Genomic DNA, 15,068 nt, shown 5'->3' with positions numbered 1-15,068 from the left:
ACAAAGCACGTGTGTTTCCATGTAATGATTTCAATCAAGGAAGATAAAATCAGATTAAAAAAAAAAAGCTAAAGAAAAAATCAACATCAAATGCACATTACTACACTCATTGATCAAGTTGGCAAAAAAAAAATGACACTAGAAAATGTCTATCTCAGTTATGGCACCCTGCACTGAAAGTGCAACCACTTTTCGACGGAGGGCCAGTCACCGGGTCCAGAGAGTCGAGAATCCAGCGTTATTGAAAATAAATTGAGGTGGTCCATCTGGACAAATTAATTAGCCGTTATTTAGATAAATTTCCAGTGCTAAATATTTAATTAAATAAATAAAATCAATTTTGTAACGTTAATCCATTAACAAGGATTTTTCTTCTTTGTTTCTCTGGTGAGAGTAAATGAGTAAGCCAAGAAAAGCAAGTAGACATGTGTCCCCACCACCTGCACCTGCGTAAGGATTCCCTCCCTCTCTCTGTGTGTCAGAGATGAGCCATTAATGTCCAGTTTGAGTTTGAGTTTTATTTAATTTTCTTTTTAAATTTTTTGGCATTATGACCTTTATTTGAACAACAAAGACTAATAAGAGGAGGAGGAATCAAAAGAATTCATTTACATTCTGCCTTCTCTCCTTCTTTTTGTTCTTCTTCTTCGTTTTGTTTAAAAGCTCAGTGAAGAAAATTGCCAAAGAAATTCATCTTGTTTGTGTCTGTAACTAAGATATCATTGGCGGATCTTCTTAGAAGGGCGGAGATTTTTTTCTGGAGGAACTTTTTTGTTTGTTTTGAAAAACGTTAAAAAATCTTATAACTCTCCATAGTTGCATTTTCCAGGTTATTTCTCTTAAGTGGTCCTAGAAGTTGGTTTTTGTTTCACACTGGGGGTTGAGGGTCATTTTTCTTGAGATTATTGGTGGATTTAGAAGATGGATTTTACAAGGAATCTGGGGATTTTTCAGAAGAGTGGTTTTGAATGGTTTTGAGGAGCTTTTACTGAGTACTGTAGTATTAGTTTAGGGGGCATTTCTTTGCCCTAAACTTGTGAGTAAATCTCAAGCTAGTATTTCTGTCTTTCTTCTCAGATCTTCTTCTTCTTCTGCAAATTTGGTTTCAAGTGAATTTAGTTTCTTAAAATGGCAAGTATGAAGCTCGGATCTAAAACTGATGCATTCCAGAAGCAAGGCCAGGCATGGTATGTATTTTTGTTAAAAAAGAATTATGTCTGTGATATTGTATGAAATTTACACCAGCCGATGATCTTTGGTTTGAATTTTGGATTCGATTCATATGTGAATTTTGTTCATGAGTAGTATGCATTTTGTTGAGGTTGATGAGCCGTGAAGTACCAAACGCAATCCTGAATTGATTACTTGACGATTTTGTACCTTTTATGTGCTTATTGAATTTGAGTTGATCTAAATTGATTGGTAGGTGAGTAGTCATAATTCACCTAATCTTCTCTAGAATTGCTTTCATTGTCAATTTGTTTGCTTGGATTAGATGGTTATTAAGGACAATTAAGTGATAGCTACGGTTGGTATTGGTAAACATATAGGGACCTTGTTGTTTCTGCAGATAATTTTTCTCTTGGAACCCATCATAAACTGATTCTTTGTAAAGAACTACACCAAATGTTAATTTCGAATAAAAAAAGTAAAACTAGTATGTCAAATTATTTTGGTTTCATCTGTACATATTGTTTTATGGGAGTGCTTCAAAAAAAAAAATATTATGGGAGGTTTTTCATGTTGAAAAGGAATACATATTGTTTTCAAAAAAAATTCCCCCAATTTTATTTGTTCATATGATATTGTTGACTAATGTGGACTATTTTCTGCTGCTATGTGTTGAGATATATATACTCACGGTTCTTGTGGATCGACCTGTAATCCAATAGAATACTACTGACTACTGAGTGTATCCTTTGCACGATAAGAACACATACTCAGTACTAGGAAAATGGAAATGTGGAGTGGTAATCCCGTGTTAAGCTTAAATGACCGATCTTTACATCTTCTTGTATGAAAGAACTTGTTTTGTTGACCCGTCGGAATGAATATTCGAGCTAGGAGAGTTCTCTGTGTGTTGATCTCTCAAATTTATTATTGATTGCTCTCATCCTTAGAGCTACACCTGTCAAATCCTTGTATAATTTCGTACAACTGATAATCTGATTCTTGCATCTATTGAGCCTTGAAGTTTGAAATTTGTGCAGGTTTTGTACAACTGGTCTTCCAAGTGATGTTGTTGTTGAAGTTGGAGAAATGTCGTTCCATCTACATAAAGTAAATTTCTTTCTATAAGGATCATTTGCATTTTGTTTTTGCTATGCATGATTTTTAGGCTGTAAATCCTTGAACCCTCATATTTCATAGCACTCACACTGTATTATGTCCAAGATTACTCTAACATCAACATGGCCAACCTATAACTTGGCGTTCATTTATTCTTTTACTTCGACAAAACAAAGCATGTACTCAACAGACAAGCGTTATCTCTTTAGGGCAACTAAGCATTCTTTTTAGGAGTTTATAGCTTGTTCTTTAGTTTGATTTTAAAGTCATGACTATGCTACTGTTGCTGGTCAAGCATAGATATCTAACCAAAGTGAACAGTCTAATGTGCATGGCACAAATGATTTTACACCCAACAGCTTATATTTATTTGGAATTTGTTATTGATTGAGTTGGTAATTTACTTATCTGTTTTGTCAATATGTTTATAGTTCCCATTGCTTTCGCGGAGTGGGGTCCTAGAACGATTGATTGCAGAAGCATCAAATGAAGACGAAGACGGCTGTGTGGTGCAACTACCTGACATTCCGGGAGGCCCCAAAGCATTTGAACTTGTAGCAAAGTTCTGTTATGGTGTGAAGCTCGAACTCAGCGCGTCAAATGTTGTTTACCTGCGATGTGCTGCCGAGCATCTTGAAATGACTGAAGAGTATGGAGAGGGAAATCTGATCGCACAAGCAGAATTATTCCTCAATCAAGCTGTTCTTCGTAGTTGGAAAGATTCTCTTAAGGCACTCCAGACCTGTGAGGACTTACTTCCTCATGCTGATGACCTCCAAATTGTAAAGAGGTGCATTGAGTCACTCGCCATGAAAGCGTCGACAGATCCAAATCTTTTCGGCTGGCCCATTATGGAGCATGGTGGACCCATGCAAAGCCCTGGTGGTAGTGTTTTGTGGAATGGCATTAGCACTGGAGCCAGACCAAGAAATTTGAATTCGGATTGGTGGTACGACGATGTATCAAATTTGAGTCTGCCTACCTATAAGAAACTGATCTCTGTGATGGAATCCCGAGGTATCAAACCGGAAATAATAGCCGGATCCTTAACTTCTTATGCAAAGAGATATCTCCCTGGTTTAAACAGGCGTCAGTCAGTAAATGAGTCTAGTTCTCGCTCTTTGGGGGCTCCCCCACCGGAGGAAGAACAAAAGCTTTTTCTTGAGGAGATTGATAGATTACTTCCAATACAAAAGGGCCTTACCTCAACGAAATTTCTCTTTGGATTGCTTCGAACAGCTTTGATCCTTCGTGCAAGTCCAGCTTGCATATCTAATCTGGAGAGAAGGATAGGGATGCAGTTGGACCAGGCAACCCTTGAAGATCTATTGATGCCCAACTTTTCTTACACCATGGAAACACTTTATAATGTTGAGTGTGTGCAGCGAATTCTAGAGCACTTTTTGACCATGGATCAAGCAACTGGCGGGGCTTCTCCATGCTCAATTGATGATGGTCAGTTAATGGGATCGCCTTCTTTGACTCCAATCACGATGGTGGCTAAGCTTATTGATGGGTATCTCGCTGAGGTTGCTCCTGATATTAATTTGAAGCTTCCCAAGTTTCAATCATTAGCTGGAGCTGTTCCCGAATATGGAAGACCGTTGGATGACGGGCTTTACCGTGCTATCGACATTTATCTAAAGGTACGGGTATCCGCCGCGTCAAATGCTTTTGGTGATTATCGTTGACTTAAAATTTGACATCAAAAGCTGCTATTACTTTCCAAGTACTCGACTGATTGTAGATATGAATTGGAGACAAAGGGCATAGTTAGGTAGGCCAAGCTCAACCTTGTAACATGGGTTGGTTTGAGCTGGAATGTTTAGACCAAGGTTTTAGATAATATGCCGTATTTTCAATTTGAGCTTTATGTGGGCTGTATAGTTCTAAATCATGCAATTTGGGCTATATATGTTTTAGACCTTATCTCAGCTCCAACTTCACATTGATGTTTTGAATTCCTCTTGTGGGATGGAATTGGGTTTACTATGAACCAGATGAACTTTCATCTTTTGTTTCAAATATTTTAATTTGTTTATGGGGACTGAATTCTCTACTTTGTCAAATTTACAGTCACACCCCTGGCTGGCAGACTCGGAGAAGGAAGAACTTTGCAGACTAATGGACTGTCAGAAGCTCTCCCTAGAAGCATGTACCCATGCGGCGCAAAATGAGAGGCTTCCCCTCAGAGTAATAGTTCAAGTCTTATTTTTCGAGCAACTCCAGCTCAGGACTTCAATTGCAGGTTGTTTCTTAGTCTCTGACAATCTTGAAGGGTCAAGGCAGTTGAGAAGTGGATTCGCAGGATCAAACGAAGGTGGTGGTGGTGGATGGTCAACAGCAGTCAGGGAAAATCAAGTATTGAAGGTGGGTATGGATAATATGAGAATGCGAGTATCTGAACTCGAGAAGGAATGCACAAATATGAGACAGGAAATTGAGAAAATAGGTCATGTGGCCAAGACTTCTTCAAGTGCGTGGGGATCCGTCTCGAAAACGTTTGGTTTTAAACTTAAATCACAGATGTGTAGTGCTCAAGAGGGATCTGTTAGTAACCAGAACAAAAATGGAAATATAAAGATTGAAAAGGTGAAGGAAAAACAAGGGAAGCAGAAGAAGAAAGTAGCTACAGACTAGTGAAGTTTAGCCACTTCCTCCCATCTTTTGGGGTTCTCCAAGTTCATATTGTTTGATTTCATTACCTCGTCGCTCAGATTAGTTACCCTTTGAACTGTCCAATCTCTGTGTTTGTTAAGGGTAATTCTTGTGTTTAATGGTGTTTCAATGTGCATCTTATGTATGTAAAAAAGGAAGAGATGGAAGAATTTTGCCTTTCTTTGTAATTGCGTATCTATCTCACATCTCTCTAACGTTTTATGAATGATTTAGTACGTCTTTTAACGTTCTATGTAAACTTCAGTTAATTGACTGCCTGTGCTGGTTAGAGAGTGATCCACAAGAGAAAATTTAAGTCCTCTAATTTTCTCATCACATAGTTCAGTTTGAAAGCTTTGCATCGAAGTGATTTTGTAATTGCATTCTATCGCACTGTTTGTTTTTTTTTTTTTTCCTTTTTCCTGTGCGTGGGTTGCAAACTCAAAATGCATCTTCTTTCCATTCAACCAGGGTGAATACTAATCACTAAATAAGATTACCAACGCATCAGCAATCTAAGAAACCAACGCATCAGCTATGTTTTTACTAGCTGCAAATTAATTTCGAAAAGCCCATTGATTTTCCCTACGAATCCATTCTTCTTCTCCAGAGGTCAATTGGGTTTTAACGGGGAATATCCTGCTGATCTCGTCTGGTGTTTTACCTTGTATCCAGTCAGCCACTTTCTGTGCTGTCAAGTCCGACAAGCCCAATATTTCGAGAATTTTGGCAGCCTGGATCAGATCAAACAATATAGGATGCAATGTATTGTGGGTTGCATCATCAAAATTCACAAACTGTGCATCCCAAATCTTTTTATCTTCATCGCTAGTCTCAGCCTCAGCGTGTTTGTTGAGGTATTCGATTACCTTTGCCAAGACATTGCCTGTGATGGTAGTCGTCAAAGGGATATTGACATTATCCTGAGCTTCGTTATGATTAGATATCATGTGCTCAAGGGTTTTAGACTGCAAGGCAGCGGCCTCCTCGATGAGGAATATCTGTTCGTCAGAACTCTTCAAAGTAATCGTCTTCGCTGGTGCGGCCGACATGGTGATCGCCAAAAGAAAACTTGTTTGTACTTTGTTTCTATCTCTCCCTGGACGAATGGGGAATCAGTGAATCGCAAAACAAGACCTGAAGGTATATTTATACTTTATATGAGATTTCTAACGCTGGATTTGTTTTTCGTTTTTTCATTAAAATCGGGATTTTGAGCTGGACTCGGGTTGTAAATAAGAGAAGTAGTCGAATACGAGGCCTCCTCAAATATATGTGATAACCATTAAATATTCCTTAGGATAACCGTGAGAGGACGCTGCTGTTTGGGCTCTTATAAGCAATGGCAACATCAACACGACCCGATGTTTCAATAGCACAAAATATCTTTTCTAGCTAGTAGAACTCCCTTCTATGTCAGGCACTGTAATCATTACCTCCACCCTGGATTCTGAGAGATTCTAGTACTTCCTGCCCTCCTCAACACATTCTGAAGGCAAGCGCTGCTTACTGATACAGGGTGAATCGATATAGTAACCAGCAAAGTAAGACGCAATTGAGAAGGCATTACTCTTGTTTCACTGTAACTGGACAAAAAATGAGCTAACACAAGTATACATTTCAATAAAATAGCAAATGCAGTTTAATGAGTCGAGATTTAGATATGGCAGTGCCAACTTTTCAGTCTATGTAACCACAATGGAAAGCAAGAGCCGGAATTTTACTTATAGTACCGCACCATGAATAACATTTACGAGAACATATCTGTTCAATTAAATTGAAGAAGGTTAGATAGAACCTCCAAATGAAATGCCGTTGCTAACTGGTTAGTCTGGTTTGATACCAAATTCACTCCACTCTTTATCTTTCTCCTCTGCATCAGTAGTGGGTGATACTTCATTTTGTACACCCCATGGTTCCAGTTCTATGCTTCTAAAGATACGAAATTCTACACAACTTAAATCTGAATTACCTTTTCGATGCTCAAGAGTCGGGTCTCCAAATCGCAAAACTTCTTCTTCCAAACTTGAATCTCGTCCTCTGCCCTCCTTTTCCCGTGTTTCAATTCAGTGTCCATCTTTTTTTGTTCCTCCCCGAAGTGAGTGATTCTTCCAAGTATTCCCTCCTGTCTTTGGCCTAAAACCTTCTGATCTTGCTGTAAGCGGGCAATGCGCGAATCTGCATCTCTTTCTTGTCTCCTCTTTAACTGATTCAACTCATCTACAGCAGCAATCTTTCTACGCTCTAAGTCGACTAACTTGCCCTGGATTTCGACGCACTCGTTTCTCTTCCTCTGAAGCTCTACAGACAACCTGAGACGTTCACTTTCAAAATGACCCAAGAGTTTCACCAATTCAACTTCGCGATTCGTAGATTCTCCAGATGATTTCAGCTCCTCATAACATCTCCTCGAATGAGTCTCAAAGTTTGCCACTGTAGCTTCAGCTTTCAAACTCTTCGTCAGAAAACCTGGCGGACCATCTTCAATTCTGTAAGCTGAAAAACAATTTTTCCAGATTAGCTTCAATTGAAATAGAACCCTGCATTTCCTTCTCTATTCAATTTCAACTCAAAGAGCATAACTTAAGCAAAACACGAAAAAAAACCTTGCTCTAGAAATCGAATTAGCCTGATAACAACAAAACTAAGTTTTCAATTCCACAGGAATCGTGATTAAATTTTTGAAAAACTGATAACGCAAAACTGAATTTATGAATTGCTTCAAGAGATTGAAGAATTGATGTAGGAATTACTTACCGTGATTAGTAATTTGTTGAATTGTTTTTGTTGATTCATTAACAGTCAGATCATCATCCAATATCCTCTTATTCTCCTTCTTCTGTTTCAAGCGATTTGAAACCCTACGTTCTACACAAGTATGATGAATTTGAATTTCCTTCGTTAACGTTCTTTTCCTCTTCTCTTTCCAGTCAAACTCAGATTTCTCCGAACCACCATTACATTCACTGCTACTGTTACCTTCTTTTCCGTTTGTATACTTTTCCATCGGAGCCGTCTCACTTCGAACTAACTTATACTTGTTCTTCGCTCGATCGTGTTTTTCACAGTATCTGATACCAGTATCAGCAATTCGGTTCTTGCATCTCCACTTTTTCCCATCATGTACAACACATCGCTGCTCATTTGGAGGAATGATAACAGAATTTTCGACTTTTTTCTGGTGCTGCTTCTTCATCTTCAAAACCCTAAATTCTTCGTTTTAGAATCACCGAGTTACTTTCTTCTGAATTCTGATGCTTGATGGGAGGGAGGGAGAGAGCGAGTGAACTGTAGAAGAAAGACGAAGAAGTTGTTACTTAATGACTCGATTCGTGAGCAGCCACTTTACATTTCTAGCCCTTGCTTTTTTCTGGAAGTTAATTAGGGACAAGGGTAGAAGAAGACTAGATATTTTGACATTTCCGGAGGAGCGAAATGGAAACCGACATCGTGCAAATGCCCGAGTTCGCGGTGAACATGGGTAATTCGCGCCAAAAATATGAGAACAAGCACTATGGTGCACCTTGAATTTGGCTTCTTTTCTTTTAGCTCAAGCCAAGGGTAGACAAAAAAAAAAGCAAGCAGTATATGTGCGGCCGGAACTTAATAAAGTGAAAGTATCACTTTTTCTGAAACATGAGTATATTTGGATGGGTATTTCGCTAACTATTACTAAATGTGAGAGAAATTCGTAGTTATTCTTGGCTGCATTGTGGAGATAGAGCCAAGACGAGAAAAGCACCACCATAGTGCTTACTCTAAGAAATTGTCTTCTTTTCTTCTTCTTTCTATGGCGAAAGGCTACATTTACATTAACAATAGGCGCAGGATGCATGTCATCATCACAAAACCAGATTGAGCACTCACAAAGTGCCTCATTCCAGGTTCATTGGTATCACTTGCTAAACTTACTTCCGTCAACAGTAAAGCCAACTTCATAGCACACTTGGCCACACCCTAAAATGGTGTACTCCAGAAAATAACTTCTATAATTGCTTCGAGTTGTGCCGGGCAAACTTTCTACAATCTTTTAGTCCTTCAGGATCGAACATCTCCAGCTCCTCCACAGATTTCACCAAGTCATCTTCTTGACTACCATCTGATAGGAACTCCGCTAACTGGGTTCCCCTGCAGTCCAATGCATGGGACACAAGAATTAGCAGAAAGTTCACAGCACAAAATTTTGAAGGAAGAAAAACATGGAGGGTTTTTTCTTCCTTGTTGGCATTTTATTTATGACTCCCAATACAGCCGAGTTATAAATGCAGATATCCAATTCCCATAGTTCAGTGATGCATACAAAAAGCTCAAATAGGCAACAAGAATATATGCAAATTAGAAAACTATTTTGCTCAAAGCATCTCCGAATATAGACAAGTTTCTAGTTTTCTTTTTCCTCAAAATATTAAAAACGTAGCTTTTGGATAAGTATTATCTAGGGATATTTTGACTTGGGTCCCATAAAATGGTATACCTTTGCATTTGGAGCCTAACTTTGTCCAGCTTTGAGTTTGGGTCCCGGTCAAAGATTGACTATTCTTGACCATCCAACAATCAGTTGAATATGAGATATTTTAACGAAAATAAAACGTTTTCGTTAGTCATTTCACTGTCTTGGATAACTTGGTAGAGTTACTAAATAAATAAAAAGTAATATTTTCGTTAAAATATCCATATTTAACTGATTATTGGATGGTCAATATTTTCGTTAAAATATCCCATATATAGGCGATTTTGTCATGATCATCTTTTGACTTTCGTCAAGTATATAAGATGAACTTGGTGACAGCAAAAGCTTACCAAAACATATTTCGACAAATATGTAAGCGAGTTGAACTCAGCTCGAAATATCAAATGTGTATAATTGAAGTCTATATAGCTATATGACTTTTGTATCAAATAGGAGATGGAGTAGATAGACTTTTGAGTGATAGATGATTTCAAGTGTCCACATACCTTTTGTTGATGAAGTTCCACAAACTCCCCTTAGTAGTTATTCGTCTTCAATAGATGATCGCCGTGAAGTCTAATACTCAATTACACTTTCTATCCTAATCCGAGACTTAGATATAAGTAGACTAGAAATTAAGACTTATAGTTTTGGAAACTAAAGTTGAAAAACAAGCTTGAGATAGCAACGCTTGCGAGTTCGAGCGAACAATGCTCTAACAGTACTACATATGGAAACCATTAAGCGTGCAAGAATTTGCCTGGTAATACAAAGAAGAATAGTGCATATGCGTATTTGCCAATAAGGACCATGCACCACAAGTTCACATGGTAACCAATATGGTTTGTGAATAAATCAATAAAATTATGGAGTTTAGTAAGTCCAACTCTGACATAGTTCGCGCATGATGTTTCTAGTTCGTGAACTCAAAGTTATAAAGTGTCAACATAGCACAACTTAGATGGTATAGTTCATAAATTTTACAAAGTAGTTCGTGAACTCTTGGAAATTGTTGGATATGTATATAAAACATCTAAAATTGCATAATTCGCAAACTAAAAAAAGTGGTTCGCTAACTCTAAGTAAATTGTGGATATTAAGAAAATTTCTTAAATTGTGCAGCTCGCGAACTTCCAAAAGCGGTTCGATAATTCTAAGAAAATTTATGGTTTTAAAGTATTTCATGCGCACACATAGTCTTTTGAATAAAAAAGTGGTTCTCAACCTCAAATGTGATAAGTCCTTTGAACATATATTGCTTGAGTTCAAGTATTGAGATTAGTCAAGTACATGCATGAACTCGAAACATCTTATTTTCATCTCATCAAATACTAAAGATAACGAGAGTATCTCATAATATATAACAGTAGAATCCAATGACTTAAATAAGATAAAATAATTTTTGAATTCCGAGTCTCCGCAACCTAAATCTAATCCTATTCCGAGATTGACTTTAGAATATGTTAAATCAATAAATAGTTTATATCATCTATCATTGACAACAAAAATTGACATACCATCACTTGGGGGTTCAACCAAGTAGTGATTTAACAATATCTCATTTTTTCAATTTTGGTGAAAAAACTATCAAATTACATATAACCTTTTATAAAATTAAACAATCCTCCATAATTCTTCTTGATTTGGAATTATTCAAATCTGCATAGTCATATCTTCATAGTTGTTAGAGCACTTCTCGATCGAGCTCGCAAGTTTTGTTATCTCAAGCTTGTTAATAATGTTAGTTGCATAAAATTGTATCTTGATTTCTAGTCTACTAAAATTAAATCTCGGACTAGGATTAAAGTATGGTAGTTGAGTATCAGACATCTCTGAAAAGCTATCGAAGATTGAATACTAAAGATCAAACGATGACATTTGAAGAACTTCATCGACAAAGAGGTATGTGTATACCGAACCATTTTATTTATTCAAGGAATTATTATTCTATCTTTATGATATTATATCATATGATTTAATAGTTTTTGAAAACACTGGGGTACCAATTACACACCCAACTTTTACGTGCGGCAACCTGTATGGACAAAGTCTAATACAATTGCAAGTATACCAACTAAATGATCCTTGAAAATATGTATATTGAGCTTATATCTCTAACCTCTACTCAATCAGTATGTATGTAGACACAAGGTCCATGAACCTGATTGTTAAGCAAAGTACTTGGACGATCTCAAAAATCAATTTCCAAGATCAATCTAGTCGTATCCAAATAATCCAATCGTAATTCTGTCAAGTAATTAAACTTGTTATATATATTTCAAGATACGAATTCTACAAGAACTAGTAGCGTAATCGATTACAATTAAGCGGACGTATCTAGTTGGAATGAATACGTACAAACTTGTGTAAATCCAATTATAATGATAAACAATATAATGCGAAAAAGGAAAAACATAAGACACCAGAAGTTTTTTTAACGAGGAAACCACAATAGCATAAAAACCTCGGGACCTCGTCCATATTTGAACACCAAACTGTATTAAGACGCTATCGATACTATCCTACTATCATACTTCAGACTAGAATGTAGTCGATACCTAATCCACCCTCCAAGCAATTCAGTTACAGTCGAGCTCCTTACGTCTCTTGAACTTCGCAAGCTCTACGTAATTGATTCCCTTCGCTGAAGTCCTTTACAAACTAAAAGTTATTTCAACCTAAGTGAAGACTTTTGATACTAATCCTCCTCTAACATATAAGCCCATTTAATTTATGTTTATCAAAGTTTAAGGTGAGAAAATCTGTTTGCAATAGACAAAGCTAGCAAACCTCACAAATTCGGAACTTACGACTCTCGAAGAGCAACCTAGATTCCTAACCATCTATTAAGAACAATATACAAAAGATCAACTAAGATCAGTTTTCAGATGTCTATCTTAAGGAATCACAAAGTCTGAGACGACTAGAACTTTCTGATTACTATCTATTTTGCCATCAAAGGGATTACGAAAACCTCAATAACATAAAAGCAAGATAAGGATACACGAATCATCAAGGTAAAAATAGTCGGACTTGGATTCGCAAATCTCCAAGGCGAAATATTTTAGTCGTAGACCTAATAATGTTTCTCAGAGGAAACCTAGGTCTATAGAGGACGACTCTAGATTCAACTAGGACACATAGTTTCAAGGATTGGTTTTCGCAGTTGAAAGAGCATCTCTATTTATAGATTTTCAAGGACCATGGGTTTCTTATAATCAAGCTAAGATAACTTGAGAATTAATCAAGAACTTTTAGGTCTTGAAAATATAATAGAATAATATACAATAGGAACTGTTTATAATGATTGTTCGTTTTCGAAAGTAAGCCAATGAACTAAAGAAATTTGATATTCAATTAAACACCTAAAAATTTAATAATGATACTCACACATAAATGTTTGAGTGATCAATGAAGTCTTATAAGCATTTAGGAGATTTTAGTAATGCTAAACATATTTAAAAAAAAAAGGCTTTGAGCATATACTGAAAACTTATATTGGTACAGTTGGTACAACGGGTCGTGAACCGGGTTCGTCAATTACTAGCATTTCATACTAACTTTCAAATTTCAGTTCACAATGGTTCGTGAACAGTCCCCAACTGAACTTGCGGTTTGCGAACTGGTTCACCAGCCCTCCTTTATTTCTGAAACTCATATATCTATGGTTTGCAAACTGTTTCGCCAACCTACCTGAGTATAGATATTAGAAAGTTCAATATTTCTCTCTTATGATGTTTGAAACATTCTCGCATAATGCATGGGAAATTTTCAATTGATCCACAAATTAATTCACACAATAAATAAATTGTTTAGAACTAAAATTGATAACGATCGTTTAACATCTTTACTTAGAATCATATTTCGAGAATTTTAACAAGACAAGCTTGACTCGGAACTTCTTATTTATAAATCTACTATAAGTCATACGATATTGTCTCAAAGATATAGAATGGTAAGATAGTGAGTAAAATAGAATGGTTCAATCTTCAAATACTTGATACAGAGTTATCCAAATGTATTTGTCGATCTTCAGTCTTCAAGGGTGATGTCTGATACTCAACTACCAAATTATAACCTAGTCAGAGACTTGAGTTAGTAGACTAGAAATCAATATTTAGTTTGGATCATCTAACATTGATAACAATATTGAGATAACGAAACTTGTGGGTTCCATCGAGCAATGCTCTAACAGTTTTAATATTGCAAAGAAATTTTTTTGAGTCAAGCTTGTCTTGTTAAACATCTCTACATATGACTCAAGCAATCCTTATATATCAATCTTAGTTAAGAACTATTTATTTTTCAATAACTATTTTTATTTCAAGTTGATCATTTGAGAATTTCCTAAGAAATTATATTTCATATTTATGGAGATTGAAAATATTACAAATCATGAAAGAGATTTTTTCAGAACTACTGAAATCTGGACACAGGGCAGGTATATATGCATACCTAGTATGCGTACCCTAAATATCCGTGTTCCGGAATGTAGTTAGGTATGTACATCCAATATGCGTATCCCGAGATTATGAATTAGTATAAAGGGGGGAGGTACACATAACAAGTGAATTGAGTTCATAAATAACTTAGGGTATGTATACCCAGTATGCGTACCCTAGCTCACTGAAATCGCGAACTGGTTCATAGGTACATGTACCTCTACAAATACATACGCAGTACGAATTAAACATGTACTCATAAAATATTTTCACAAATACGTTTGACGTTGCTAAAACTCTCATAAACACTTCTAAGAAATCTTTGATCACTAAATCACTATGTGTTTATAAATCATGATTTAAGTCTTGAGTGTTAAATCAACACAATTATGCTTACATATTCCTTTCACATATTTTTTACTAACTATTAGTGTACACAGTTCCAGTAGCTTGGAAATTAGTGTATATTCTTCTATGTAATTGTAGGACGAACTTCTCACATGCTTACATGAACTCCTAACAAGAGGTTTATCTAAACTGAGGAAGTGTTTGCTTGAATTTCAAGTTAACTTGGCTTGAATACAAGCTACCTATAGTGTTTAAAGTCTATAAATATAGAGACTCAAACAACTGGGAATTTCAATCCCCGACGCTTTTGTTTCCTAGTTGTGTGCTAGAGTCGTCCTCGGTTAAACTAGGTTTCCTTTGAGAAACATATTAGGTTAGCGACTCAAAGATTTCACTTGGGGATTTGTGAAGCCAGGCCCGACTATCCTTACCTTGATAGTTAATGTATCATGATCTTGTTTTTATTGATCTTGAAGGTTCTTTTTATATCATATCAAGAACGAGATAGATAGAAATCTCTAAGTTCTCTTCATCTCAGACTTTATGATTCCCCAAGATAGATATCTACAATTCTTATCTGTTGATCGGTTTAAGATTGTTCTTGACAGCTGGTTAGTAATCACGACTTCTCAACTAACCGGGTGTAAGTGTTCCGGATTCGTGAGGTTTACTAGCTTTGTCTATTGCAAACAAATTTGTTAGAGCACTGCTCGGTCGAACTCGCAAGCGTTGCTATCTCAAGCTTGTTTGTCAAGTTTAGTTGCCAAAACTATAAGTCTTTATTTCTAGTCTACTTATAGCTAAGTTTCAGATTAGGATAGTAAGTGTAATTGAGCTTTGGACTCCACCGAAGTTCATCGAATGAAGACGAAGAACTACTC

The 15,068-nt window shown here is 36.5% G+C and overlaps 3 protein-coding genes across 4 annotated transcripts; 1 reads left to right on the top strand and 2 right to left on the bottom strand.

The window, feature by feature from the left end:
- The first annotated feature begins 399 nt into the window (after nucleotides 1–399).
- On the top strand, nucleotides 400–5,220 carry LOC113279397 (BTB/POZ domain-containing protein At1g30440-like). The gene is made up of 4 exons (XM_026528089.1): nucleotides 400–1,187; nucleotides 2,211–2,280; nucleotides 2,721–3,935; nucleotides 4,366–5,220. Exons 1-4 carry the CDS (start codon nucleotides 1,129–1,131, stop codon nucleotides 4,927–4,929), a joined length of 1,908 nt encoding a protein of 635 aa, XP_026383874.1. The 5' UTR covers nucleotides 400–1,128; the 3' UTR covers nucleotides 4,930–5,220.
- Nucleotides 5,221–5,504: 284 nt separating this feature from the next.
- On the bottom strand, nucleotides 5,505–5,999 carry LOC113350359 (SKP1-like protein 1A). The gene has a single exon (XM_026594510.1). The coding sequence runs from the start codon at nucleotides 5,997–5,999 to the stop codon at nucleotides 5,505–5,507; it is 495 nt and encodes a 164-aa protein (XP_026450295.1).
- Nucleotides 6,000–6,602: 603 nt separating this feature from the next.
- LOC113326139 lies at nucleotides 6,603–8,209 on the bottom strand. Of its 2 annotated transcripts, none has more exons than XM_026573925.1 (3): nucleotides 7,705–8,209; nucleotides 6,920–7,443; nucleotides 6,603–6,820 (listed from the first exon to the last, which is right to left on the bottom strand). In XM_026573925.1, exons 1-3 carry the CDS (start codon nucleotides 8,141–8,143, stop codon nucleotides 6,716–6,718), a joined length of 1,068 nt encoding a protein of 355 aa, XP_026429710.1. In that variant the 5' UTR covers nucleotides 8,144–8,209; the 3' UTR covers nucleotides 6,603–6,715. The 2 variants fall into 2 exon arrangements, with proteins under 2 accessions (XP_026429710.1, XP_026429714.1); XM_026573929.1 differs by having other exon boundaries at nucleotides 6,603–6,711.
- Between the last annotated feature and the right edge of the window lie 6,859 nt (nucleotides 8,210–15,068).

This window comes from Papaver somniferum, chromosome 1 (assembly GCF_003573695.1).
Source record: "Papaver somniferum cultivar HN1 chromosome 1, ASM357369v1, whole genome shotgun sequence".
In the NCBI taxonomy this organism is placed as follows: domain Eukaryota; kingdom Viridiplantae; phylum Streptophyta; class Magnoliopsida; order Ranunculales; family Papaveraceae; genus Papaver; species Papaver somniferum.
This window is presented reverse-complemented; position numbering and strand designations above follow the sequence as displayed.

Bases quoted from the DNA above. Each gene is read 5' to 3' on its own strand.
- LOC113279397 (XM_026528089.1), top strand. From the start codon at position 1,129: ATGGCAAGTATGAAGCTCGGATCTAAAACTGATGCATTCCAGAAGCAA. The intron at 1,188-2,210 runs GTATGTATTTTT...AAATTTGTGCAG, and splicing joins CAGAAGCAAGGCCAGGCATG to GTTTTGTACAACTGGTCTTC. The intron at 2,281-2,720 runs GTAAATTTCTTT...ATATGTTTATAG, and splicing joins TGTCGTTCCATCTACATAAA to TTCCCATTGCTTTCGCGGAG.
- LOC113350359 (XM_026594510.1), bottom strand. From the start codon at position 5,999: ATGTCGGCCGCACCAGCGAAGACGATTACTTTGAAGAGTTCTGACGAA.
- LOC113326139 (XM_026573925.1), bottom strand. From the start codon at position 8,143: ATGAAGAAGCAGCACCAGAAAAAAGTCGAAAATTCTGTTATCATTCCT. The intron at 7,444-7,704 runs GTAAGTAATTCC...ATTGTTTTTCAG, and splicing joins TCAACAAATTACTAATCACG to CTTACAGAATTGAAGATGGT. The intron at 6,821-6,919 runs GTAATTCAGATT...CTACTGATGCAG, and splicing joins GACTCTTGAGCATCGAAAAG to AGGAGAAAGATAAAGAGTGG.